Source organism: Pristiophorus japonicus, chromosome 1 (assembly GCF_044704955.1).
Source record: "Pristiophorus japonicus isolate sPriJap1 chromosome 1, sPriJap1.hap1, whole genome shotgun sequence".
In the NCBI taxonomy this organism is placed as follows: domain Eukaryota; kingdom Metazoa; phylum Chordata; class Chondrichthyes; family Pristiophoridae; genus Pristiophorus; species Pristiophorus japonicus.
The window spans coordinates 517,294,806-517,320,490 of record NC_091977.1 but is presented as its reverse complement, the minus strand read 5'-3'; the positions used below and the strand labels follow the sequence as shown (position 1 = coordinate 517,320,490).

The 25,685-nt window shown below is 44.3% G+C and overlaps 1 protein-coding gene across 1 annotated transcript in view; it reads right to left on the bottom strand.

The window, feature by feature from the left end:
• Positions 1 to 25,685, bottom strand: part of twsg1a (twisted gastrulation BMP signaling modulator 1a) — a 93,954-nt gene that overhangs the window by 52,565 nt on the left and 15,704 nt on the right. Inside the window, exon 3 of the mRNA XM_070877015.1 lies at positions 6,174 to 6,273. Within this exon, the coding sequence (XP_070733116.1) occupies positions 6,174 to 6,273 (100 nt within the window). The remainder of the gene's footprint in view (positions 1 to 6,173; positions 6,274 to 25,685) is intronic.

Sequence of the window (25,685 nt, the reverse complement as noted above, 5' to 3'; positions counted from 1 at the left end):
CTCTACACAACACACTTTCAGCAGAGATCATGAGCAAGGGCAAGGTCTGACTGCGGATTATCACATGAGCTTGGAGAGTGAATGAGCCAAAGTGTCACTAGGGTGAGCTATCGGGAGACCACCAACACCAACCTCAGAACTATACCTCCAGCATGGGTAATCACTTTCAGGAAAAGGGGATTAAAGGAAAGAAAGTGTATATCAGAATAGATAAAATTGCATTTTTATAGTGTATTGCATTTAAAGCAATTGATAGTTTTGGAGGGGATAAGGGGAGAAATGTTTTCACTCAAGAGGGTGGTGGGGGTCTGGAACTCACTGCCTGAAAAGGTGGTAGAGGCAGAAACATACTTGGATGTACACTTGAAGTGCCATAACCTACAAGGCTATGGACCAAGAGCTGGAAAGTGGGATTAGGCTGGATAGCTCTTGGTCGGCCGGCGTGGACACGATGGGCCGAAATGGCCCCCTTCTGTGCTGTAAATTTCTATGATTCCATAGCACCTTACACATCCTCAAAACATTCCAAATGCTTCACAGCCATTGAATTATTTTGAAGTGTTGTTACTGGGGTTTTGTATGCAAATGCAGTGACCAATTTATACTCAGCAAGGTCTCACAAACAGCAACCAGATAAATGACCAGAGAATGTGTTTTTGGTAGTTGTGTTTTTTAAAATATTCATTCCCGGGATGTGGGTGTCACTGGCAAGGCTGGCATTTATTGCCCATCCCTAGTTGCCCTTCAGAAGGTGGTGGCAAGCCGTCCTCTCGAAACCCTGCAGCAGTGAGGTGAAGGCACTCCCACAGTGCTGTTAGAGAGGGAGTAGTAAGATTTTGACCCAGCAACGATGAAGGAACGGCGACATAGTTCCAAGTCCGGATGGTGTGTGACTTGGAGGTGGTGGTGTTCCCGTGCGCCTGCTCCCCTTGTCCTTCTAGGTGGTAGAGGCCGCGGGTTTTGGAGGTAGTTGGTTGAAGGATAAAAGTTAAGTTAGAGAAAACGCCCTGCTCTTCTTCAAATCATGCCATGGGATCTTTCAAGTCCACCTGAACAGGTAGACGAGACTTTGGTTTAACATCTCGTCCAAAAAGATCGCAGCATGGCCTCAGTATTGCATTCAAGTGTCAGCCTAGATAATGAGCTCAATTCTCTGGAGTGGGACACAAGGTTGGAAGGGGAAAACGAACAGACTAAAATATGGCAAAAACAGGAACAGCCTGAATCCATATTGCAAAAGTGCACAAATACTGCTGCAGATATCGGGTTCCTTGAAATGGCTGCCAGGATGGTATCAGTGGTTGTGGCAACATGCCATTGTGTTTTTCCTTCTTTCCCAGTAAGAATCTAAATTATTTCAGCTTAGTGCTTTGTTAAAAGGCCTGGATAAGATTAGCAACTGGTCATAAACAGACAGCTAACCAGAGGTCACCATCACTTCATTTGAGAATTTTCCAGCTGATCTCCAGGGACAGTGTGGTTCAAATACTCAGCTATCTCACCGATATATTGGACATTGTGGAAATGATTATGCTGCAATAGATACACAAGAATATAATAGAAGCAGGCGTAGGCCATTTGGCCCCTCGAGCCTGCTCTGCCATTGAATCGGATTGGCCTCAACTCCACTTCCCTGCCCGCTCCTCATAACCCTCGACTCCCTTATCGCTTAAAAATCTGTATCTCCACCTTAATTATATAAATATGCTACAGTACAAACTTTTGTGACCAATATCCCAGTGTACGATCTCATTCCTGACCACTATCCAGTGACACCCTGCTTTTATGCTGTGCACACAACAGGCTGTTTGTGATGTCCCAATTTGGTTGAATAGCCTGCCGACACTCACTGTTCAGGCTAACTTCTGAGTAAGGTACTGGAGCAGGCCAGCACTGACAGAACCATATTCCAGCAAGAAGTCACTGCCTATACGAGAGGAGAGGAGAGGAGAGAAGATCAGCAAGACGGGAAGAAGAGATTAAATACGTAGCTTCTCCGATGGCTCAACTAGTAAGTGTGCATCGTCCAATAAGTAACCGAGCTATACAGACCAGAAAACCCCAAGTTTAATCCCTGGTTTGTGCGGAGTTGATTGGTATTAACCAGGTAGCGACACGACGTTACACCGAAAGCAACATGCTATAGACAGAGCGACGCAATCCCACAATCAATGGATCAGGTCAACGTTCTGCAGTCCTGCCATATCCAGTCATGAACGGTGTGGACATTTAAGCAACTAACGTGAGGAAGAGGCTCCATGAACATCCCCATCCTCAATAATGGTGGAGCTCAGCACGTGAGTGTAAAAGACAAGGCTAAAGTATTTGCAACTATCTTCAGCCAGAGTTGCCCAGAGGACAATCCTTCTTGGCCTCCTCGAGCTCCCCAGCATCACAACTGCCAGTCTTTAGCCAATTTAATTTATTCCATCTGCCTACTCCCAATCATCAGAAAAGTGATGGAAGGAGTGGTCAACAGTCCTGTAAAGCAGTGCTTGCTCACCGATGCCCAGTTTGGATTCTGTCAGAACCATTTCAGTTCCAGATCTCATTACAGCTTTGGTCCAAACATGGACACAGCTGAATTCCAGAAGCGAGGCGAGAGTGGCTGCCCTCGACATCAAGGCAGTAGTTGACCGAGTGTGGCATCAAGGAGCCCTAGTAAAACTGAAGTCAATGGGGATCAACGGAAAAGCTCTCCAGTGACTGGAGCACAAAAGATGGCTGTGATCATTGGAGGCCAATCATCTCAGCCACAGGACATCACTGCAGGAGTTCCCTCAGGACAGGGTCCTAGGCCCAACCATCTTCATCTGCTCCATCAATGACCTCCCTTCATCAGGTGGTCAGTAGTGGGGCTGTTCGCTGATGATTGCACAGTGTTCAGTTCCATTCGCAATTCCTCAGATAATAAAAGCAGTCCATGCCTACACGCAACATGTCCTGGACAACATCTAGGCTTGGGCTGGTAAGTGGCATTTGCGGCACACAATGACTATCTCCAAAAGAGAGCCTAACTACCTCCCCTTGACATTCAATGGTATTACCATCACCAATACCAGAGGTCACCATTTACCAGAAACTGAACTGAACCAGCCAAATAAACATTGTGGCTAGTACAGCAGGTTAGTGGCTCTCTACCATTTGCAAGGCACAAGTCAGGCGTGTAATGGAATACTCTGCACTTGCCTGGATGTATGTTGCACCAACACTCAAGCTTCATCATCGGTGTACAGTGGCTGCTGTGTGTACTATCTGCAAGATGCACTGCAGTAGCTTGCCAAGGCTTCTTTAGCAGCACCTCCCAAACTCACAACTTCCACCACCCTATAAGGACAAAGAGCAGCAGGTGCATGGGAAAACCATTCCAGTTTTCCTCCAAATCATGCACCGCTCAGACATATATCGCCGTTCTTTCATTGTCGCTGGATCAAAATCCTGGAACTCCCGACTCATCAGCACCGTGGGAGTACCTTCACCGCATCGATTGCAGTGGTTCAAGGCGACACTCACCGCCACTATCTCAAGGACAACTAGGGATGGGCAATTAATATTCATCTTGCTAGCGATGCCCACATTCCATGAATTAAAATAAACCGACCTACGTGCTGGGCTAGGGAGGGGGAGGAGAGGTTGGGGCCCCAACTGCCGAGTTTTAACTGGTGACTTTTGCTGGAAAATGGATGCCTAGACATCAGGCAGAGGCAGGAAGAGTCTCAGCTGTGACATGCATCATGGTTGAATAGCTGATCTAGATTCATACATGAAGAATGGTTACATAACTCATTGGCAGCTTCAGGAGAGGTCGGGAGAATTTTTTAAAATGGAATTTGTAAGACCAGACTTGATTTGCGTTCAGATTGCGAGCATGTTACTTTGTAAATGTCTTACTGGCCTCATTTTACATCGAGGTTAAGATATTTTATAGGGTTCTTTCAGTGAGGATGTTGGCCCATTAAAGGAACCAGCTACTCCCTGAAAGAGCACCAATGGAGCTCACAAAAGGCATGTTAAATTAGGGATTTGATTCTTGGGACACAATACAAGTGCACATAAAGTAAAGATTCAAATAAACTTATTGAACTAATTAAAGCCAACAGGAAATGCTCTGTTGACTGTGGCTTCACGCAGCTTAAATAGTTGGCCTAATTACCTCAAACAGTAATATAGTCAACAGATTGAAATTCCTTGCAGACCAGATTAAAGATCTTGTGCCAGGATTGTCACCTTCTGCCCAAAATATTAAGGATTTATAACTTTCAAAGAGAATTTAATAATTTAAAGGAGAAAAGCAAGTAAAAACTGAAGAAATATAGTCAAAGAAATGTTTATCATATCCAATATTGAGAAATGCGTTAACCCACATGGCTGATCTTTGTATAGAACTTACGATAAATGTATAATGGCTGAAAGTATGATAGCTCTTGACATTTCAATTAAAAAAAAGAATGGTTTCATGTACTTTCAAACATCTAATTTTTGAGTGAAATATAATTCAATAATACAGCAGTTAAGTGTAGCACTGCTTTTCAAGAATGATAAAGAAAGACTTACATTTATATAGCGCCTTTCACACCACCGAATGTGAAAGCGCTTTACAGCCAATGAAGTACTTTTGGAGTGTAGTCATTGCTGTAATGTGGGAAACGCAGCAACCAATTAGCACGCAGCAACTCCCACAAATAGCAATGTCCGGAAAATGACCAGAAAATCTGCTTTTGTCATGTTCGTTGAGGGATAAATATTGGCCAAGACATCGGAGATAATGCCCCTGCTCTTCTTCGAAATAGTGTCGTGGGATCTTTTACCTTCACCTGACAGAGCAGACAGGGCCTCGGTTTAATGTCTCATCCGAAAGACGGCATCTCCAACAGTGCAGCACTCCCTCAGCACTGCACTGGAGTGTCAGTCTAGAGTTATGTGCTCAAGTTCCTGGAGTGGGACTTGAACCCACAACCTTCTGACTCCGAGGCGAGCGTGCTACCCACAGAGCCACAGCTGATAGTGGAGCATACATCACTAAAGCATCATGCTAGGTAAACTAAAGTTACATACTTAGGGTCCAAATTTGTCCCGTACAGATTTCTGGCGCACTCACCAGAGGTGCCCCGCTTTTGTAGAACTCCAAGGGCGCCAAAAATCTGCGGGCCAAGTTTGGCATGTCCCCAGCCTCTCCTCCATGGTGGCATAGCGTGGCAACTGGATTCTGGGGCGGAGCCAGGTCCCAGCGCTGAAAACAGTGTCAGGACCTCTGCACATGCGCGCTAGTGTGAGCGCGCATGCGCAGTAGCTCCTAGCCCCAAGAATCTGAGAGTGAGAGATGCAGGCTGTGTGGGAGGTGCCGACGCTCGCCGCCCCCATCCCAGGCCGAATGGCCTGCCACACTGGCCTGCCACACAGGCCGGCCACTGCCTTCCTGCGCTGGGGGCTACAAGTGACAGGTTGGTGGTGGGGGGGGGGGGGGGTGAAGAGGGGAGGGGAAGAGTTTTGATCCGGCATGGGAGGCGGGAGAATAGAATCTTCAAAGATTTTCCAGTACTTTAATATCTAGCTATCTTTAGTAAAAATATACTCAGTTTAATCAGGCTGATAGCACCAAACCATGACAGTCTCGCTGTTTGGGATTTAAAAAAAAACTAGCATTCCTATCATAACACTATCAGCTACCTGCGCTGATCTCTTAACTCACCGCAAGGTTTTTCAGAACGTACAAAAGTGGCCACTTACTCTGGCCTAACTTAGTTTGGAGTAAGTTTTAGCTGGCTAAACTTGCTTAAATGGCCAAAACAGGCGTAAGTGGCTGGTAACGCCCCCCTTTTGAAAAAAAAAACTGAACTTAAAAAAAAAAACCTAACTCACTTACACTGGAGCAACTTAAATGGAGAGAATTGCGATTTTTAAGTTACTCCAAAAAAATCTAGTTGCTCCAAAAAAAAAAACCGGAGCAACTCTTGGAGAAACTTGGGCCCATATTTAAGGAGATTTTAAGCATACTAGAAGTCAAGTGTAGGGAATGCCAAAATAAATTTAAACAAGCTGCAATTATTGCAATATCAACACGACCCAGATAATAGTACATTATATATTTCTTATTCCTTTACAATTCCAGTTCATCAAGCGCGGCTTCAAAGATTAATCGAACAAATACCCAAGGGAAGAAAGAGGCAACTCACCCACACAGTCGCAGCACTCATCCCACAGGGTACCCAAGCAAAGCATGCATTCCTTGCAACATGAGCAGTTCCCATCAATAGGCCGGCATTGGCACAGTTCCTGCAACCAATAACACATGCGTGATCGCAACAGCTGAGTACATAAGAAGCTATTAAATCTAACTATTTAAACGTTTCGGGAGCATCTGCGATTCAAACATTATGCTTCAGAGTGTCAAAAGTACAGAAAAGGAAAGATTGGCAAAAGAACCAGATGCGACACGAGGAAAAACGTTTTTACCCAACAAGTGTTTAGGATTTGGACAGCACGGCCTGATAGGGTGGTGGATACAGATTCAATTGTAGCCTTCAAAAGGGAAGTGGATAAATACTTGGTGAAACGATTGCAGGGATATGGGGAGAGAGTGGGACTAACTGGATTGCTCTTCAAAAGAGCTGGTACAGACACGATGGGCCGATTGGCCCACTTGTGTGCTGTACTATTCTATGATTACATGCGGAGTTTTCTAAAAATTCATTTTTTAATGTGGGCGTCACTGGCAAGGCTAACATTTATTGCCCAACCCTAATTGCCCTCGAGAAGGTGGCGGTGAGCCGCCTTGAACTGTTGTAGTCCTTGCGGAGTAGGATGCTGACTTTTACGTAGCAGTTTGGTACAGCAGAGTGGCTCTCTAGGCCATTTCAGAGGACAGTTAGGAATCAACCACATTGCTCTGGGTCTGGAGTCATGTATAGGCCAGACCTGTAAGGGTGGAAGATTTCCTTCCCTAAAAGGACATTAGTGAACCAGTTGGGTTTTTATGACAAGCCAGTAGTTTTGCGGTCACCTTACTGATACTAGCTTTTTGTTCCAGATTTATTTAATTAACTGAATTTAAATTCCCCAGCTGCTGTGGTGGGATTTGAACTCACGTCCACGGATTATTAGTCCAGACCTCTAAATTACTAGTCCAGTAATCATAGAAATTTACAGCACGGAAGGAGGCCATTTTGGCCCAAAGTGCCTGTGCCGGCCAACAAGAGGCTATCCAGCCTAATCCCACTTTCCAACTCTAGGTCCGTTGCCCTACAGGTTACAGCTCTTTAAATTCACATCCAAGTACTTTTTAAATATGGTGAGGGTTTCTACCTCTACCACCCTTTCAGGCAGTGAGTTCCAGACCCCTATAACCCCTCTGGGTGAAGACATTTCCCCTCAATTCCTCTCTATACCTTCTACTAATTACTTTAAATTTATGCCCCCCGATTGTTGACTCCTCTGCTAAGGGAAATAGGCCCTTGCTAGCCACTATATCCAGGCCCCTCATAATTTTATACACCTAATGAGGTCTCCCCTCAGCCTCCTCTGTTCCAAGGAAAACAAACCCAGCCTATCCAATCTGTCCTCATAGCTAAGATTCTCCACTCCCGGCAACATCCTCGTGTATCTCCTCTTGTACCCTCTCCAGTGCAATCACATCCTTCCTGTAATGTGGTGACCAGAACTGCACGCAGTACTTTAGCTGTGGCCCAACGAGTGTTTTATACAGTTCAAGCATAACCCCCCTGCTTGAACTCTATGCCTCGGCTAATAAAGGCAAGTATTCCATATGCCTTCTTAACCACCTTATCTACCTGGCCTGCTACCTTCAGGGATCTGTGGATCTGCACGCCAAGGTCTCTTTATTCCTCTACACTTCTCAGTGTCCTACCATTTAATGTGTATTCCCTTTCTTTGTTAGCCCTCCCCAAATGCATTACCTCACACTTCTCTGGATTAAATTCCATTTGCCACTGTTCTGTCCACCTGACCAGTTGATTGACATCTTCCTGCAGTCTACAGCTTTCTTCTTCATTATCAACCACACAACCAATTTTAGTATCATCTGCAAACTTCTTAATCATACTTACTATATTCAAGTCTAGATCATTGATGTATACCACAAAAAGCAATGGATCCAGTACTGAGCCCTGCGGAATCCCACTGGAAACATCCTTCCAGTCACAAAAACACCCATCAACCATTACCCTCGGCTTCCTGCCTCGACCAATTTTGGATCCAACTTGCCACTTGGCCTTGGATCCCATAGGCTTCTATTTTCGTGACCATTCTGCCATTTGGGACCTTATCAAAAGCCTTTCTGAAATTCATATGCACTGCCCTCATCGACCCTCAAAAAATTCAATCAAGTTAGTCAGACATGATCTGCCCTTAACAAATCCGTGCTGACTGTCTTGATTAATCTGTGTCTTTCTAAATTAAGACATCCTGTCCTTCAGGATTTTTTCTCAATAATTTTCCCACCACCGAGGTTAGGTTGACTGGCCTGTAATTATTCGGTCTTATCATTTTATAATACAGCATTTTATAATACAGCAGAGGAGGACAAAGGGTTTAATTAGGAGGGGGAAAATAGAGTATGAGAGGAAGCTTGCTGGGAACATAAAAACTGACTGCAAAAGCTGCTATAGGTATGTGAAGAGAAAGATTCGGAAAGATAAATGTAGGTCCCTTGCTGTCAGATTCAGGTGAATTTATAATGGGGAACAAAGAAATGGCAGACCAGTTAAACAAATACTTTGGTTCTGTCTTCACGAAGGAAGACACAAATAACATTCCAGAAATACTAAGGAACCGAGGGTATAGTGAGAAGGAGGAACTGAAGGAAATCCTTATTAGGCGGGAAATTGTGCTAGGGAAATAGATGGGATTGAAGGCCGATAAATCCCCGGGGTATGATAGTCTGCATCCCAGAGTACTTCAGGAAGTAGCCCTAGAAATAGTGGATGCATTGGTGATCATTTTCCCAACAGTCTATCGACTCTGGATCAGCTCCTATGGACTGAAGTGTAGCTAGTATAACACCACTTTTTAAGAAGGGAGGGAGAGAAAAGGCAGGAAATTATAGACCGGTTAGCCTGATATCAGTAGTGGGGAAAATGTTGGAATCAATTATTAAAGATGAAGTAGCAGCACATTTGGAAAGCAGTGACAGGATCGGTTCAAGTCAGCATGGATTTATGAAAGGGAAATCATGCTTGACAAATCTTCTAGAATTTTTTGAGGATATAACTAGTAGAGTGGACAAGGGAGAACCGGTAGATGTGGTGTATTTGGACTTTCAAAAGGCTTTTGACAAGGTCCCACACAAGAGATTGGTGTGCAAAATTAAAGCATATGGTATTGGGGGTAATATACTGACGTGGATAGAGAACTGGTTGGCAGACAGGAAGCAGAGAGTCGGGATAAACGGGTCCTTTTCAGAATGGCAGGCAGTGACTAGTGGAGTGCCGCAGGGCTCAGTGCTGGGACCCCAGCTATTTACAATATACATCAATGATCTGGATGAGGGAATTGAGTGTAATATCTCCACGTTTGCAGATGACACTAAGCTGGGTGGCGGTATGAGCTGTGAGGAGGACGCTAAACGGCTGCAGGGTGACTTGGATAGGTTAGGCGAGTGGGCAAACGAGTGGCAGATGCAGTATAATGTGGATAAATGTGAGGTTATCCACTTTGGTGGCAAAAACACAAAGGCAGAATATTATCTGAATGGCAGATTAGAAAAAGGGGAGGTGCAACGAGACCTGGGGTCATGGTACAGTCATTGAAAGTTGGCATGCAGGTACAGCAGGCGGTGAAGGCGGCAAATGGTATGTTGGCTTTCATAGCTAGGGGATTTGAGTATAGGAGCAGGGAGGTCTTACTGCAGTTGTACAGGGCCTTGGTGAGGCCTCACCTGGAATATTGTGTTCAGTTTTGGTCTCCTAATCTGAGGAAGGACGATCTTGCTATTGAGGGAGTGCAGCGAAAGTTCACCAGACTGATTCCCGGGATGGCAGGACTGACATACAAGGAGAGACTGGATCGACTTGGCCTGTATTCACTGGAGTTTAGAAGGATGAGAGGGGATCTCTCAAAAACATATAAAATTCTGATGGGACTGGACAGGTTAGATGCAGGAAGAATGTTCCCGATGTTGGGGAAGTCCAGAACTAGGGGACACAGTCTAAGGATAAGGGGTAAGCCATTTAGGACTGAGTGAGGAGAAAATTCTTCACTCAGAGAGTTGTTAACCTGTGGAATTCCCTACTGCAGAGAATTGTTGATTCCAGTTCATTGGATATATTCAAGAGGGAGTTAGATATGGCCCTTACGACTAAAGGGATTAAGGGGTATGGAGAGAAAGCAGGAAAGGGATACTGAGGTGAATGATCAGCCATGATCTTATTGAATGATGGTGCAGGCTCGAAGTGCCGAATGGCCTACTCCTGCACCTATTTTCTATGTTTCTATCCCTGTCTCTCTTCTTAAACAAAGATACACATTAGCAATCCTCCAGTCCTCTGGCACCACACCTGAAGCCAGAGAGAATTGGTCAATGATCGTCAAAGCCTCTGCTATTTCCTCTTTTGCTTCACTTAACATAACCACTATGCTACCATCCCTCTAAAATTATAGATTCACTTCTGTCGGTGGGGGATTTCGGCAGATGGACATGGAGCTGGAAATTTGCAAATACTTGGCTATCTGCAAACCACCCTCATCAACAGTAATTAATCTGGAATTGGCCTCAGTGCCTATTTGGATCACTTCCCTGCATCGAGGACTTGCGCAGTAGTCTTAAAAGGGACAAGTTAAGTGAGCAGCTAAACAAGATAACTATGCTCCAGACCTCAAGTCTATCACATAGAAGGATTAGCTAGTTTGTAAGCTGCTCTTGATCTCTACATTTTCAAAAGATTATAGGAATCAGCAACACCACTTGTTAAAATGCAAAGAAATTAAGATCCTATCTCATTAACCACACTTTTAGTCACCGCTCTAAAGAGCTTCCTCTTTAGCTCGGGGTCCATATTTAAAAGTGGACTTTTGCCTCTGTGAAGCGGGACATTTTATATAAATGCAAGTTGTTATTATTGTATCACATCCTCTCCTAAAAGCAATGATTATCTCTTAATAGGACCCAGTTGTATGGCCAACAGCAACCCTCCTTACCCAAGCAGCCATTCTCCAAAAGTGAACCGTCATTTTGTGCTGCCAGACTAAGAGTAAGATTATGAAGGAACTCAACTTTGTCCTCAACCCACAATCATGCACAATAGTTTTGAGAGTCGTCTCTGGATAAAAAAAAACATACAAAAAGGATCACTATACCCATCATGAACAAAATAGATTTAAAATAATTGGCAAAAGAACTAGAGGGGAAATGAGGAATTTTCCCCCACACGGAAGGTTGGTAAGATCTGTAATGCACTATCTGAAAGTTGGTGGATGCAGATTCCATTCTTTCAAAAAGGTAGTTGGACATGTACTTGAAGAGGATTAATTTGCAGGATTATGGGGAAAAAGCTGGGGTGTGGGACTAAACTGAACAGCTACTTCAAAGAGCTGGCACAGGCACGACAGGCCGAAACATAGAAACATAGAAAATAGGTGCAGGAGTAGGCCATTCGGCCCTTCTAGCCTGCACCACCATTCAATAAGATCATGGCTGATCATTCACCTCAGTATCCCTTTCTTGCTTTCTCTCCCTTGATCCCTTTAGCCATAAGGTCCAATATCTAACTCCCTTTTGAATATATCTAACGAATTGGCATCAACAACTCTCTGTGGTAGAGAATTCCACAGGTTAACAACTCTCTGAGTGAAGAAGTTTCTCCTCATCTCAGTCCTAAATGGCTTACTCCTTATCCTTCGCCTGGTTCTGGCCTCTTTCTGTGCTGCAAGATTCTATGATTCATATGCTCACCCTACCCCTTGGATCGTGCAATGTTATAGAATGATATAGCACTAAAGGCCCATCATGCCTGTGTTTTGAAAGAGCTGTCCATTAGTCCCTCTCCCCTGTAAATGTTTCCGCATCAAGTATTGATCCAATTCCCTTTGGAAAGTTACTAGTGAATCTCCTTCACCACCCTTTCAGGCAATGTATTCCAGATATAAACTCGCTGTGTAAAATTCTTTCCCCAGTGTCGCCTCTCTATACACCATTACCTTCAATCACTGGTAATGCAGCCTGTGAAAGGCAAAAAAGAACAAAGGGTTAATGAGCATCCATTTGAAGATCGTAGCATGCTGGCAACATTTAAATGAGACCCCCACTCAAAATTTCCCCACGTTGGTCATTTTTGCCTATTTTCTCGCTTCCTCCTTTCCTGAAGCAACTGACTCCTGATGGGGTGCAACTCCATGGATTCTAGCTGACCTTCAGTACTTCAAGTGGCTGTTCAACCATAGTGGGAGCACGTAAGTGCAATTCTATCTTCACTCAGACACACCTGTCCCCACCCAGCAAGGAGGATGGGAGTGGGGTCACTTGAAAATAAATCAGGAGCAGGAATCCCGAGTGATTTCCCCCTCCCAACACCAGGGGCACTAAAGCCAATACTCGCACCCCACTGAGATCAGCTTACTCAGCACAGGCCAGAAATTAAAATCATGAACTTCTAGGCTGTACAACTCCATCACGCTTCTCCTTTCCCAACCAAGCAAAACACCAACTTCAAGTGGCATTTAATTTTCCTGCTGTTCTTATTGCTTCACAGTTTTCTTCAACTTAGGCTAATAATCCCCAACCACAATCGCACGAGGCAGTGTTGAAGTCCACTTTAGACTTTGAGCATGTAATCTAAGGCTGACCAATTCACTGCAGTCGCGAGTATGCTGCATTGTCAGAGGTGCCATCTTTTCAATGGGACATTAAGATGGGACACCAGCTGCCTATTCAGCCCATGGCTCTATTTGAAGAGGAGAAGGGAATTCTCCCAGTGTCCAGAGCAATGTTTCTTCAACACCCAACATGACCAAAACCGACTGACTGGTCATTCATCTTGTTGCTGCTTGCAAGATCTTGCTGTGTGTGAATTGGTGCCATGACTGCAGACAAAACAGTGACAGCACTTCAAAAATAATTAATTGGCCGTGAAGCATTTGAAAAAGTTCCGAGAATGCAAATGCAATATATAGATCTCCAGACTCCGGCTGTCCCAAAACCTGAATTGTCTAAAAACCAGCCATTTTTGAGGCGGCCAAGATGGCGACATCGGGCGGTGAGGGCCGAGGAACCCGGTAAAAAACGCGGTGCCGGGGGGCCGCGGTCAGTGAGAATTGGCGGGCAGCAAGGAGCGGAGAGAATCGGCGGGTGGTGAGAATCAGCGAGTAGCGGAGGGTCGGCAAGGAGCGACATCAGCGAGGTCCGAAATCCGGAAAAATCCGAAAACCTGCACAATCTCGGTCCCGAGGTATTGTGTATATATATATATATATATATAATATATATTAAAAACAGGACAAAAAAGTTTAATATAAATATAATATATATGTGCAAGCTTTTTCCCCTTTCTAAACAACTTTTGCTGAATATGCAATTTGTTTAAAAATAATCTTTTGTTCTGTTTACATGCTTCAATGTCTTTTTAAAACAAAATGTCACCATAATATGGAATGTATCTTATTGCCGAGTTACCCAGTCTGCGGGAGGCTTCACTTACAGGATAAATGACCAGCAGGGAATCAGTCCAAGGCTGTAATCTAATAAAGGTGTTTAGGAGACATTAGAAACCACAGAAGCAGAGATTGAGCAGTCGATGAACATAGTTTGAACCTTACTGCAGATTTAGTGAGAAATCAGCAGCAGATTGTGAGGAAATTGTACATCCAGCATTTACATTTCAGAAATTGCAATGAATCTCAGTCTTTTGCAGATATTTTCAAATTACTTTTCCTTTAATATGGCCTGTAGCATTATAACTACAACTGCCAGAAGTCTAGCCTTCCCGTATGGTTCCACGTCTAATGGGCAACGATTCTCCCCAGCATTTATTTTGTTTGTCGGTAAGCATCGCTGGGATAGATTAATAAACCACTGCAGAGCAAAGCAGCTTTAAAGAATTAAATATGTCAAGAAGCTAGATAATACCCCTTTAAACACCTAATTTAAATTGACAACAGGATGGAAGCCAGTTGAGAAGTTTGAAGCATGTTATTTTAGCCACATCACCTCCAGATTAGGGGTTTAAAAAACAAGAGACTGGATTTTCCACTTGAATCACTAAGGCCCAAAAAATGGGCGATGTTCCGGCCCAACTTTACACTTTTTTTTTTAGGTAAAATAAGCGATAGCGTGCCTATTTGGGTGATAGATGGGCGATAACCCAGCGATCATCAGGGGAAAGTGCAGCAAAGTTCCTGCTCCAGAGTGCTATGCAGCACCTCCTGCTGGAACGTTTGGTGTGCCTTCAGGCAACATGATTGTTTGTAGACTGCAATGAATGGCCTCCATCGTCAAATAACCTTCAAACATCAATGCCCAGGTTCGTGAGTGCAAATGGCTGCCTGGGTGAGGTACTGGAGGGCGGCCATCACCTGTGGAACTGGCGTCTAGCGCGAGTTCAGGAGAGGGAGGCATCGGGGCGGAGGAGAAAAAATAAATAAACGTATACTCCAGATTTGAGTAACTGAAGACAGAACTTTCCAACACACTCTGCCGAGCAGTGTTTTTAATTAACCTTTCACTTTCAAGGATTTCAGGATATTCCAAAAGTTTCTAATGGTGACTATGTCAGATTTATAAAGAAGGGGGTTAAGAAAGAGGGGGAGGGGGTTAAGAAAAGGGGGGGGGGTGTTAAGAAAAGGGGGGGGGGAGGGGGTTAAGAAAGATGTGGAGGGTAAAGAAGGGGAGACGGAGAAAGAAAAAGAATAAAATAATTGGCTACATTTCCTGGGGAAAGCGTTCCAGCAGCCCTTAAACCAGATGTGCGTTGGCACATACTGACGCTACAAGCTTGTGCTTTTAATCACAATGCACCCTGCTAGGAGGCGTTTGCGTGAGTGGTATCTGTGCCTTGAGGAATGCAGCAGGATAAGTCGATGGAGCTTGCTGTTCTGTGTAATAATGATCACAGAGAATGTGGGAGGCGCTTTGTGTGCCAGAATATTTATTACTGAGGCCGACAGCCCTCTACAAGTGGATTTAACACAATACAGTACAAAATGCATTTGCAGTGGGAAAGATGCGCGCGGCCCTGTAACTGACAAGAGTTAACAATGGTACCTCATTCAATTTAAATGCAGTCGTACAGTTTTCAGGTGCGTGGGGGTCATTTTCAGCTTCGAGGACGGGAAACTGGAAGTAGCGGATTGGTCGGCCATCACATACCCCACCTGCATTTACTTTCCACTGACTTCAATGAAAAGGAAAAAAAAATTAATCGGGCGGGGTGCGTAAAGGTCACGGATCTGCTCCCGCCAATTTTCCACTCCATCACAATTGAAAAAGTGACCAGCCCCGCAGCGATCCCCGGGTCCGGTTTAGCGGCGGCGTTAAGCAGCACCGGTGTGCAACGCCCCTGGTTGAGACACCGGTATGAGTTTGGGCTACTGCCCGACCCGCATGCTCCGATGCGCGCCCCGCTGTGACCGCCTGGGAAATCAGGGCAGTCCAACCATCCCGTCGGTGAAGCGGAAGGTAATGGACTCCTAAGGTAAATGTGATCGTTTTTCCTTGTAATTTTTTTTGCAATTTGTGTTGTGGTGGCATGGGCAATATTTTAGGAATGTTTCTGTGGGTTTTTTTTTTAAAAAGGTCTCCCCTCCCCCCCCCTCCCCCCACCACCCCCAGGCCTGTCTTGGACCGCTCCCGGCCCAGCTCTTTAGCTCAGGAGTTTCCCATCCTGGTGCCCAAGAGAGGTGTGCAACGCCTCCCTTAGCGCTGCACTCCCTGACACAGGGCCCAGCTACCCAAACCTATCTACTGAGGCGCAAACTATTCCCGGGCGCTAACTTTCCCGCCCTGCTGCCATTATCGCCCCAAAAACATCAATGCCGTAAGTCCAGCCCAATAGCTTTAAAAACAAATCTCACGCAGGTCTCTGCATCAACCGGACACCTGAAGCTACAAGGCATGAAGTAAAAAGCTCTTAGTTACACGCCTGGAAGAATAATTCCACTATTCTAAACCTTCTCGACCAGCCAGGAATATGTACACAGACTAATCTCTTCCTTAGCAGAACAATGGCCCGTTCTTGGGCAGCTTCTTACGCCGCAAGTATGCTGCAATAACCCAACAATGTCCTCTTCTGGTCAAAACTTTGCAGCAGAATTTATTCCAGGAGAAAAAAAAATATTCCTGATGTGGCCTGTTTGAAATCTACAAGTCCTTAAAGCTTTGAAGTCACCTATTAAATTGGCCAAGGGGCACATTTCTCATGTTTCATTGACTTGAAAATGCCACGAGAGAGTCTTAATGATGGAGGGGGAGGGTCATTATCTGTCGAATGCTGATGGACGGAGTTCTGTTGAATTCCTGTTGTGACAAATAAGCGCAGCAGCCACATACAAGAGCAATCTATCTGGTTCCAAAATGTGATTCAGTTTATTCAAAAAGGCACTTGCATTGGATCTTTTCACTCAGTGTGCAAAACTGATACATCAATGGCACAATCAAGCTCACTTTAAAAAAGGTACTGTTCCGTTCTGCAAGTATTGTTAATGGACCTTAATCAGCTTTTCCCTCCCCACTCCCCCCACCGATTCTTCCCCCCCACCCGCCGATCCCCCCCCACACCGATTCTCCCCACCCCCCCCGATCCTCCCCACCCTCACCGATCGATCCCACCCCCACCCTCCCCCCGATCCTCCCCACCCCCACCGATCCGTTCCCTGGCCCCACCCCTGTAATAACCTTTCAAACTTACAACTGAGCAACTATAGCTGCATCATATCCCCCCCGCCCCCCCCTCCCCATCACCAACAGCTTCCTACCCCCAACGTAAACTCTTCATTTTCCCCAGTTGTGCATTAAGGACACACACATGAACATAAAATAAAAACATAAGAAATAGGAGGAGTAGTAGGCCATAAGGCCCCTTGAGTCTGCTCCGCCATTCAATATGATCATGGACTCAGGTCCACTTTTCTGCCCGCTCCCCATACCCCTTATTCCTTTATCGGTTAAGAAACTGTTTGTCTGTCTTAAATTTATTCAATGACCCAGCTTCCACAGCTCTCTGAGGCAGCAAATTCCACAGATTTACAACCCTCAGAAGAAATTTCTCCTCAACTCAGTTTTAAATGGGCGGCCCGATCACTTGCTCTACCTACATGCTAACCTTTTGTGTTTTGTGCACCAGAACCCCCAGGTCCCACTGTACTGCAGCACTTTGCAATTTTTCTCCATTTAAATAATAACTTGCTCTTCGATTTTTTTCCCACACTTTCCAACATTATAATCCATCTGCCAAATTTTTGCCCACTCACTTAGCCTGTCTATGTCCTTTTGCAGGTTTTTTGTGTCCTCCTCACACATTGCTTTTCCTTTCGTCAGCAAACTTGGCTACGTCACACTCAGTCCCTTCTTCCAAGTCGTTAATATAGATTGTAAATAGTTGGGGTCCCAGCACTGATCCCTGTGGCACCCCACTAGTTACTGGTTGCCAACCGGAGAATGAACCAATTATCCCGACTCTCTGTTTTCTGTTAGTTAGCCAATCCTCTAGCCATGCTTACCCCAACCCCGTGAAATGCCATCTGGAAGTCCAAATACACCACATCCATTGGTTCCCCTTTATCCACCTTATTTGTTACATCTTCAAAGATTTCCACCTCCTTGGTGATTGTGATAAGTTCCTCCCCCCCTATATCCCCTTGATTATCCACTATTGTGATATTTTGAGTGTCCTCCAACATGAAGACTGATACAAAATATTTGTTCAGAGTTTCTGCTATCTTCATGTTCCCCATTACGAATTCCCCGGTCTCGTCCTCTAAGGTACGAACATTGACTTTATTCTCTCTTTTCCTTTTTGTATACCTGTAGAAACTCTTGCTATCTGTTTTTAATATTTCATGCTAGTTTACTTTCATAGTCTATCTTCCCTTTCTTAATCATTTTTTTAGTCATTCTTTGCTGGCTTTTAAAAGCTTCTCAATCTTCTGTCCTCCCTCTGGTTTTGGCTACTTTGTGTGCCCTTGTTTTTAATTGCATACTGTCCTTTATTTCTTTAGTTAGCCACGGATGGCTATCTTTTCTTTTACACATGGTGGAGCTACAACATCTGTCTCCATATCTTGAGGGCAGAAGCTGGCATGATTACACTAGAGTGCAGTCAGTAGCAAGCGCGCAAATCTATCCTCTATTGAGTGCACTCCAAAGTGTACATGACCTGGCCTGCAGGAACCCAAAAGCATTGTAGATTATGAATGCGAATCTATGAATCTGCCATCAGATTAATGCCTATTTCAGCAAAATAAACAAGGGCTGAGACAAAGACCCATGCATTTCAGATTGTACAAGTACAAATCTATTAAATAATTAGAGTTGTATTCCACCCATATCTTTAGAATAGAATGGTTACAGTACAGAAGGAAGCCATTCGGCCCATTGAGCCTGTGCCGGTAATGGTATGGATGCATGAACTTGGTCAGGTAGATGCAAGTCTATGAAGTCGTTATCACCTATCCAGGTCACGATATAGATTAATAAAGCCATGCTGCTCATTTTAGCTCATTCACCCAGAAAACCCTCATCACAGCACCCAAGTGGTCCTCTGTAATTTCCTCCCTTAGCCCAGTCACCTTTTTACTGAGCTCCCTGCCTTCAAGATTCATTTCAACCATGAATTCAGTCACCTCGCCCAATTCTTTAATTCATACTTACTCTGCTCTCCTATGTGAAGTGCCTTCGAACATTTTATTACATAGAAGATGCAATACAAATTGTGGTTGACTGCATTATCATACAGGTAATCCTCGAGTTTACACCTGATTATTGACTATTATTATTGCAAGATCAATGGGTCTGTAGTGGCCATCCTTTTTTGAAAACAGGCACCAGATTAGCCGGTTTCCAATCTACCAACACCTCCCTCAGTGACTGGCAATGTCTCGCTCTCACCCCTGGTCTGCCTTAGCACAGCGGGAAAATACCATCTATCCCGGGGTTATATGAAGGAAGTAATTGTTTAGTATATTAGCCATCTGATGCTCAAACCTCCGTTTCAGTCCAATTATCACCTTTTATCGCCTCTTGCCTCTTGTCTAGCTGCCCTCTTACGGCTGAGAACTGAAAGAATTTCCGTTATGTTTTACATTTGCAACTATGCTTTTCTGAGGGCACTCTTGTCGATCTGACCATTCTTTTAACATGTTTCAGCAGGCTCTTAGGTTCACTCTAACAGCACTCCATCGCCCTCACAGTTTGGGTTTTTTCCCCCCTCTCATTTTGCTTCTGATTGTGTTAATCTAATTAGGGTCACACTTGATTACTCTTAATTAACTAATCCGAAATAAGTACTTATCCTGTATGTTCAGCATTATACTTTTAATGGCGTTCAGCTTGACCTCCACTAAAGCGTTAACAAAACTCCCTAGTTTTCTAAAGCTGTTCACTCAATTCCTTGCAGTTGTCCTTTTTAATTGACATATACCTGTCTTCTGGAACTTGATATTTCTGAATCCAAGATCACATTGGATTAGATCATTCTGTATCTGACTGCACTTACAATTAATTGGCTGCAAAGAACTTTGGAACATTCGGAGGACATGTAAAGCACTGTATAAATGCAAATTAGTTCTTTTAACAATTTTCATATTTCTCCCCTGTTATATCCATCTATCTCATGCACAAACTGTGGCATCATGGAGTCTCTCTATACAGCAAGGGCGACTAAAGAAATAATAGAGAGCGAGAAGATAGATTATGAGAGTAAATTAGCAACAAATATAAAAACAGATAGTAAGAGCTTATACAGGTATATAAAAAGGAAGAGGGTTGCTAAAGTAAACATTGGTCCCCTAAAGGATGAGACTAGGAAATTAATAGGGAACAGGGAAATGGCAGAAACTGTAAACAAATATTTTGCATCAGACTTCACGGTAGAAGACACTAAAAACATCCCAATAATAGATAATCAAGGGGCTATAGGGAGGAGGGGAACTTATAGAAACATAGAAATTAGGTGCAGGAGCAGGCCATTCGGCCCTTTGAGCCTGCACCGCCATTCAATAAGATCATGGCTGCTCATTCAACCTCAGTACCCCTTTCCTGCTTTCTCTCCATTCCCCTTGATCCCTTTGGCCGTAAGGGCCATATCTAACTCCCTTTTGAATAGATTTAACTAACTGGCCTCAATAACTTTCTGCGGTAGAGAATTCCACAGGTTAACAACTCTGAGTGAAGAAGTTTCTCCTCATCTCGGTCCTAAATAGCTTATCCCTTTATTCTTAGGCTGTGACCCCTGGTTCTGGAACTCCCCAGCAACAGGAACATTTTTCCTGCCTCTAACCTGTCCAATCCCGTCAGAATTTTATAAGTTTCTGGGAGATCCCCTCATTCTTCTAAACTCCAGTGGATACAAGCCCAGTTGATCCAGTCTCTCCTCATATGTCAGTCCTGCCATCTCGGGAATCAGTCTGGTGAACCTTTGCTGTACTCCCTCAATAGCAAGAATGTCCTTCCTCAGATTAGGAGATCAAAACTGAACACAGTATTCTAGGTGTGGCCTCACCAAGGCCCTGTACAATTGCAGTAAGACCTCCCTGCTCCTATACTCAAATCTCCTAGCTATGAAGGCCAACATGCCATTTGCCTTCTTCACCACCTGCTGTACCTGCATGCCAACTTTCAATGACTGATGTACCATGACACCCAGGTCTCGTTGCACCTCCCCTTTTCCTAATCTGCCGCCATTCAGATAATATTCTGCCTTTGTGTTTTTGCCATCAAAGTGGATAACCTTACATTTATCCACATTATACTGCATCTGCCATGCATTTGCCCACTCACCTAACCTGTCCAAGTCACCCTGCAGCCTCTTAGCATCCTCCTCACTATCACTAAAGAAAAAGTACTCGGTAAAATAATGGAACTAAATGTGGACAAGTCCCTTGGACCCAATGGCCTGCATCCTAGGGTCTTAAAAGAAGTGGCTGCAGAGATAGTGGATGCATTGGTTGTAATCTACCAAAACTCCCTGGAGTCTGAAGAGATCCCAGCAGATTGGAAAACTGCAAATGTAACGTCCCTATTTAAAAAAGGAGGGAGACAGAAAGCAGGAAACTATAGACCAATTAGCCTAACATCTGTCATTGGAAAATGCTGGAGTCCATTATGAAGGAAGCAGTAGCAGGACATTTGGAAAATCATAATGTAGTCATGCAGAGTCAGCATGGTTTTATGAAAGGAAAATCATGTTTAACAAATTTGCTGGATTTCTTTGAGAATGTAACGAGCAGGGTGGATAAGAGGGAACCAGTGGATGTGGTGTATTTGGATTTCCAGAAGGCATTTGAGAAGTAATCTTTTATATGGCACCTTAACAAGATAAGAGCTCACGGGGTTGGGGTTAATATATTAGCATGGACAGAGGATTGGTTAACGAACAGAAAACAGAGTCAAAAGTCTTTTTCCGGTTGGCAATCGCTAACTAGTGGGGTGCCACAGGGAATCAGTGCTGGGGCCTCAACTATTTACAATCTATATTAATTACTTGGATGAAGGGAGCGAGTGTAATGTAGCTGATGATACAAAGATGGGTGGGAAAGCAAGTCGTGAGGAGGACACAGAGAATCTGCAAAGAGATAGACAGGCTAAGTGAATCGGCAAAATTTGGCAGATGGACTATAATGTGAGAAAGTGTAAGGAAAAATAAACAATTTAATTATTTAAATGGAGAGAGATTGCAAAAATGCTGCACGAGAGAGAGAGACCTGGAGTCCTTGTGCATGAAACACAAAAAGTTATTATATGCAGGTACAGCAAGTAATCAGGAAAGCAAATGGAATGTTGGCCTTTATTGCAAGGGGGATAGAGTATAAAAGCAGAGAAGTCCTGCTACAACTGTACAGGGTATTGGTGAGACCACACCTGGAGTACTGTGTACAGTTTTAGTCTCCATATTTAAAAGGAGGGATATACTTGCATTGGAGAAGGTTCACTAGGTTGATTCCTTAGATGAAATGGTTGACTTATGAAGAAAGATTGAGCAGGTTGGGCCTATACTCATTGGAGTTCAGAAGAATAAGAGGTGATCTTGTTGAAACATACAAGATACTGAGGGGGCTCGACAAGTAGATGCAGAGAGGATGTTTCCACTCATGGGGGAAATCTAGAACCAGGGGACATAGTTTAATAAGGGGTCACCCATTTAGAACTGAGATGAGGAATTTCTTCTCTGAGGAGCGTAACTCTGTGGAATTTTCTGCCTCAAAGAGCTGTGGAGGCTGAGTCAATGAATATATTTAAGGCAGAGAGAGACAGATTTTTGAACGATAAGGGAGTGAAGGGTTATGGGGAGCGGGCGGGGAAGCGGAACGGAATCCATGATCAGATCAGCCATGATCTTATTGAATGGCAGAGCAGGCTCGAGGGGCCAAATGGCCTACTCCTATTTCTTATGTTCTTAGTGAGTACAGTGTTATAAAGATCATCAGCTTAGAGTACATCGTTTGTACACTTTTGTTTGAGTACTATTATTGGTACTAATTTGCAGGTTATGGGGAAAAATCTGGGGTGTGGGACTAAATTGGACAACTTTATCAAAGAGCCAGCACAGGCACTAAATGGCCACCTTCTGTGCTGTAAGATCCTATGAATTTATTATGATGTGTTTTTAAAAATCATTTGAGTAATTACATCACAGGTCTAGGAGGTCCATTGCTTCTAGCAGAATAACTGGATCGCTGACGGTCATTTCCCACTGTCCTGAATGGAATGAAAACTACATTTAAGAACAAAGTAATACACGACTGAAGTCTACAAATTGGAGAAGGTTGAATTGGGTCATTTAATGAGTCATGTTACGTGGTTATGACAATACTCACCAAGCCCACAATCAGGTTATGGGAACTCTGAAAAATACGGGTGTAACTATTTTCTCTACATGCAGTCACAATTAACCATTTTCAGACCACACAAAAAAAGACTTGCATTCATATAGCGCCTTTCTCAACCACCGGACGTCACAAAGTGCTTGAAAAAAACATGCACGTAAACGACACCTTATGTCCAAGCATTTCATCCACAAAACATTGATTTGAGTGCAGTGGCTATTTTGCAAGCAAACATTGCAGCCATTTTGTGCACAGCACGACTCTATAAACAGATGAGTGACCAACAATTTAAAAAAAAATTTTTTTTTTTAAATGGAGTTGGTTGAAAGGGGAATTTGGGCCAAGATACTGGGAAGATAACATGTGCTTCTTGAAATAGTGCCACAGGACTTTTAACATACAGCTGAAGAACTGAAAAGGCAGATGCAGCCTGAATTGAACGTCTTATCCAAAGGACGGCACCAACAATGCAGCACCCCCGCTGTACTCGCGTGGGCTGCCAGGACAATCAATGGTGAGAGTTAGGCATTTATGGAAGAGGATAACTGGCTTTTGAAATTATCTTTGATTATTACCCCAACAACTTTAATATGACTGGATGGATAATGGGCACGAGACAGTATCTTTTCATCAAATGATTCACGGAAATTAAATAAATCACAAGAGCAAATTGAATAGTTCATAATTGCCCTGCCAATCCCAAGGAGAGAACAGTGTCCTGTAAGCACTCCCACATCCATCATTTAAAAAAAAAAATCATTGATGGGATGTAGGCGTCGCTAGCAAGGCCAGCTTTAGTGCCCAACCCGAACTGCCCTTGAAGTGGTGGTGGTGAGCTGCCTTCTTGAACCGCTGCAGTCCATGTGTTGAAGGTGCTCCCACAGTGCTGTAGGGAGGGAGTTCCAGGATTTTGACCGAGCAACGATGAAGGAACGGCGATATATTTCCAAGTCAGGACAGTGTGTAACTTGGAGGGAACGTGGAGGTGATGGTGTTCCCATGCGCTGGCTGCCCTTGTCCTTCTAGGTGGTAGAAGTCACGGGTTTGGGAGGTGCTGTCGCAGAAGCCTTGGTGAGTTGCTGCAGTGCATCTTGTAGATGGTACACACTGCAGCCACGGTGTGCTGGTGGTGGAGGGAGTGAATATTTCAGCTAGTGGATGGGGTGCCAATCAAGAGGGCTGCTTTGTCCTGGATGGTGTCGAGCTTAGTGTGTGTTGTTGGAGCTGCACTCATCCAGGCAAGTGGAGAGTATTCCATTACACTCCTGACTTGTGCCTTGTAGATGGTGGAAAGGCTTTGGGGAGTCAGGTGGTGAGACACTCATCATAGACTACTCTTTTAGAACATTTTAGAAGAACTAACATGATGTTGACAAGTGACCAGAGATCTGTTAGAAAGTTGTGGGGAGTTGGATAGAACGAGCCAGAAATAGGCTACTTTATAATGACAGAGCATTATGCAGCTTCATAATATGGAAATTGCCAGTCCTCGAATGGTTAAAATGATTGCAAAATACTCTTAACAACAGGAAGGTTTAGTAACTTAGCACAAAACATGAAAATTAAAAGGGAGTTTCTTAGTTACAAACAAACACACCACTCCGGGAGGACATGCCTATTTGAGGTCACCTTACAGGTCACATGGGTCACACGATGAGGGGCCAACAAAGAAATAAAAACAAAATCTGCCACAGAAAAGAAACGGAAAATGAATAAAGGAGAAAGCTGTAATTATCAGCATGTAACTTAAAGAATGCCGGACAGTAAATAGGGATCAATAATACCTGCATGGACAGGGCGAGGGGGTGGAAATAAAAGAGACAGTCATAGATTCACAGAATGATCACACACAGAAGGAGGCCATTCGGCCCGTCGAGCCGGCTCCCTGCAAGAGCACTTCAGCCAGTCCCACTCTCCCGCCCTTTCCCCATAGCCCTGCAAAGTCAACAGAGGAACCAACATAAAAAGTACATGGCAACAAAACATTGCAACAGAGATGCAAAACAAACAGTCACACATCTGCGGACCATGGGGTTAGAGGCTGCCGCTGTGCGAGCGAACACATCTTAAAGCTAAAATCAGAAATCCCAGAAAACATCAAACCCAAGACCCAGGCTTTTGAAAGAAAGATGGGCCTTTGCTGGCAAAATCTGGAGAGAGCTAAAACAATAGGGTTCACAACCCTCCCGCTTTGGGCGATTGGTCTTGTGAGAAACGGTCCAAGTTTGTGCAAGCTGTTGTGATTTGCAGCCTATCCGCGAGGCACTCACTGCTCCTTTACTGCTTAAAACATAAGAATTAGGGATAGAAGTAGGCCATTCGGCCCCTCAAACCTGCTCCGCCATTCAATGAAATCATGGCTGATGATCTACCTCAACTCCACTTTCCTGCCAATGAAAATAAGTCAGTCCTGAGAGAACAACTGGGGGGGGAAGAGAGAGAGAGAGAGAGAGAGAGAGAGAGAGAGAGAGAGAGAGACAGACAGACAGAGAGAGAGAGAGAGAGAGAGAGAGAGAGAGAGAGAGAGAGAGGGGGAGGGAGGGAGGGAGGGAGGGAGGGAGAGAGTTGGGGGTGGGGGGGGGGAGAAAAGAGAGAGAGAGAGAGAGAGAGAGAGTGAGTGGGGGGAGGGGAGAAAAGAGAGAGAGAGTGGGGGGGGGAGGGGGAGAAGAGAGAGAGAGAGAGAGAGAGAGAGAGAGAGTGTG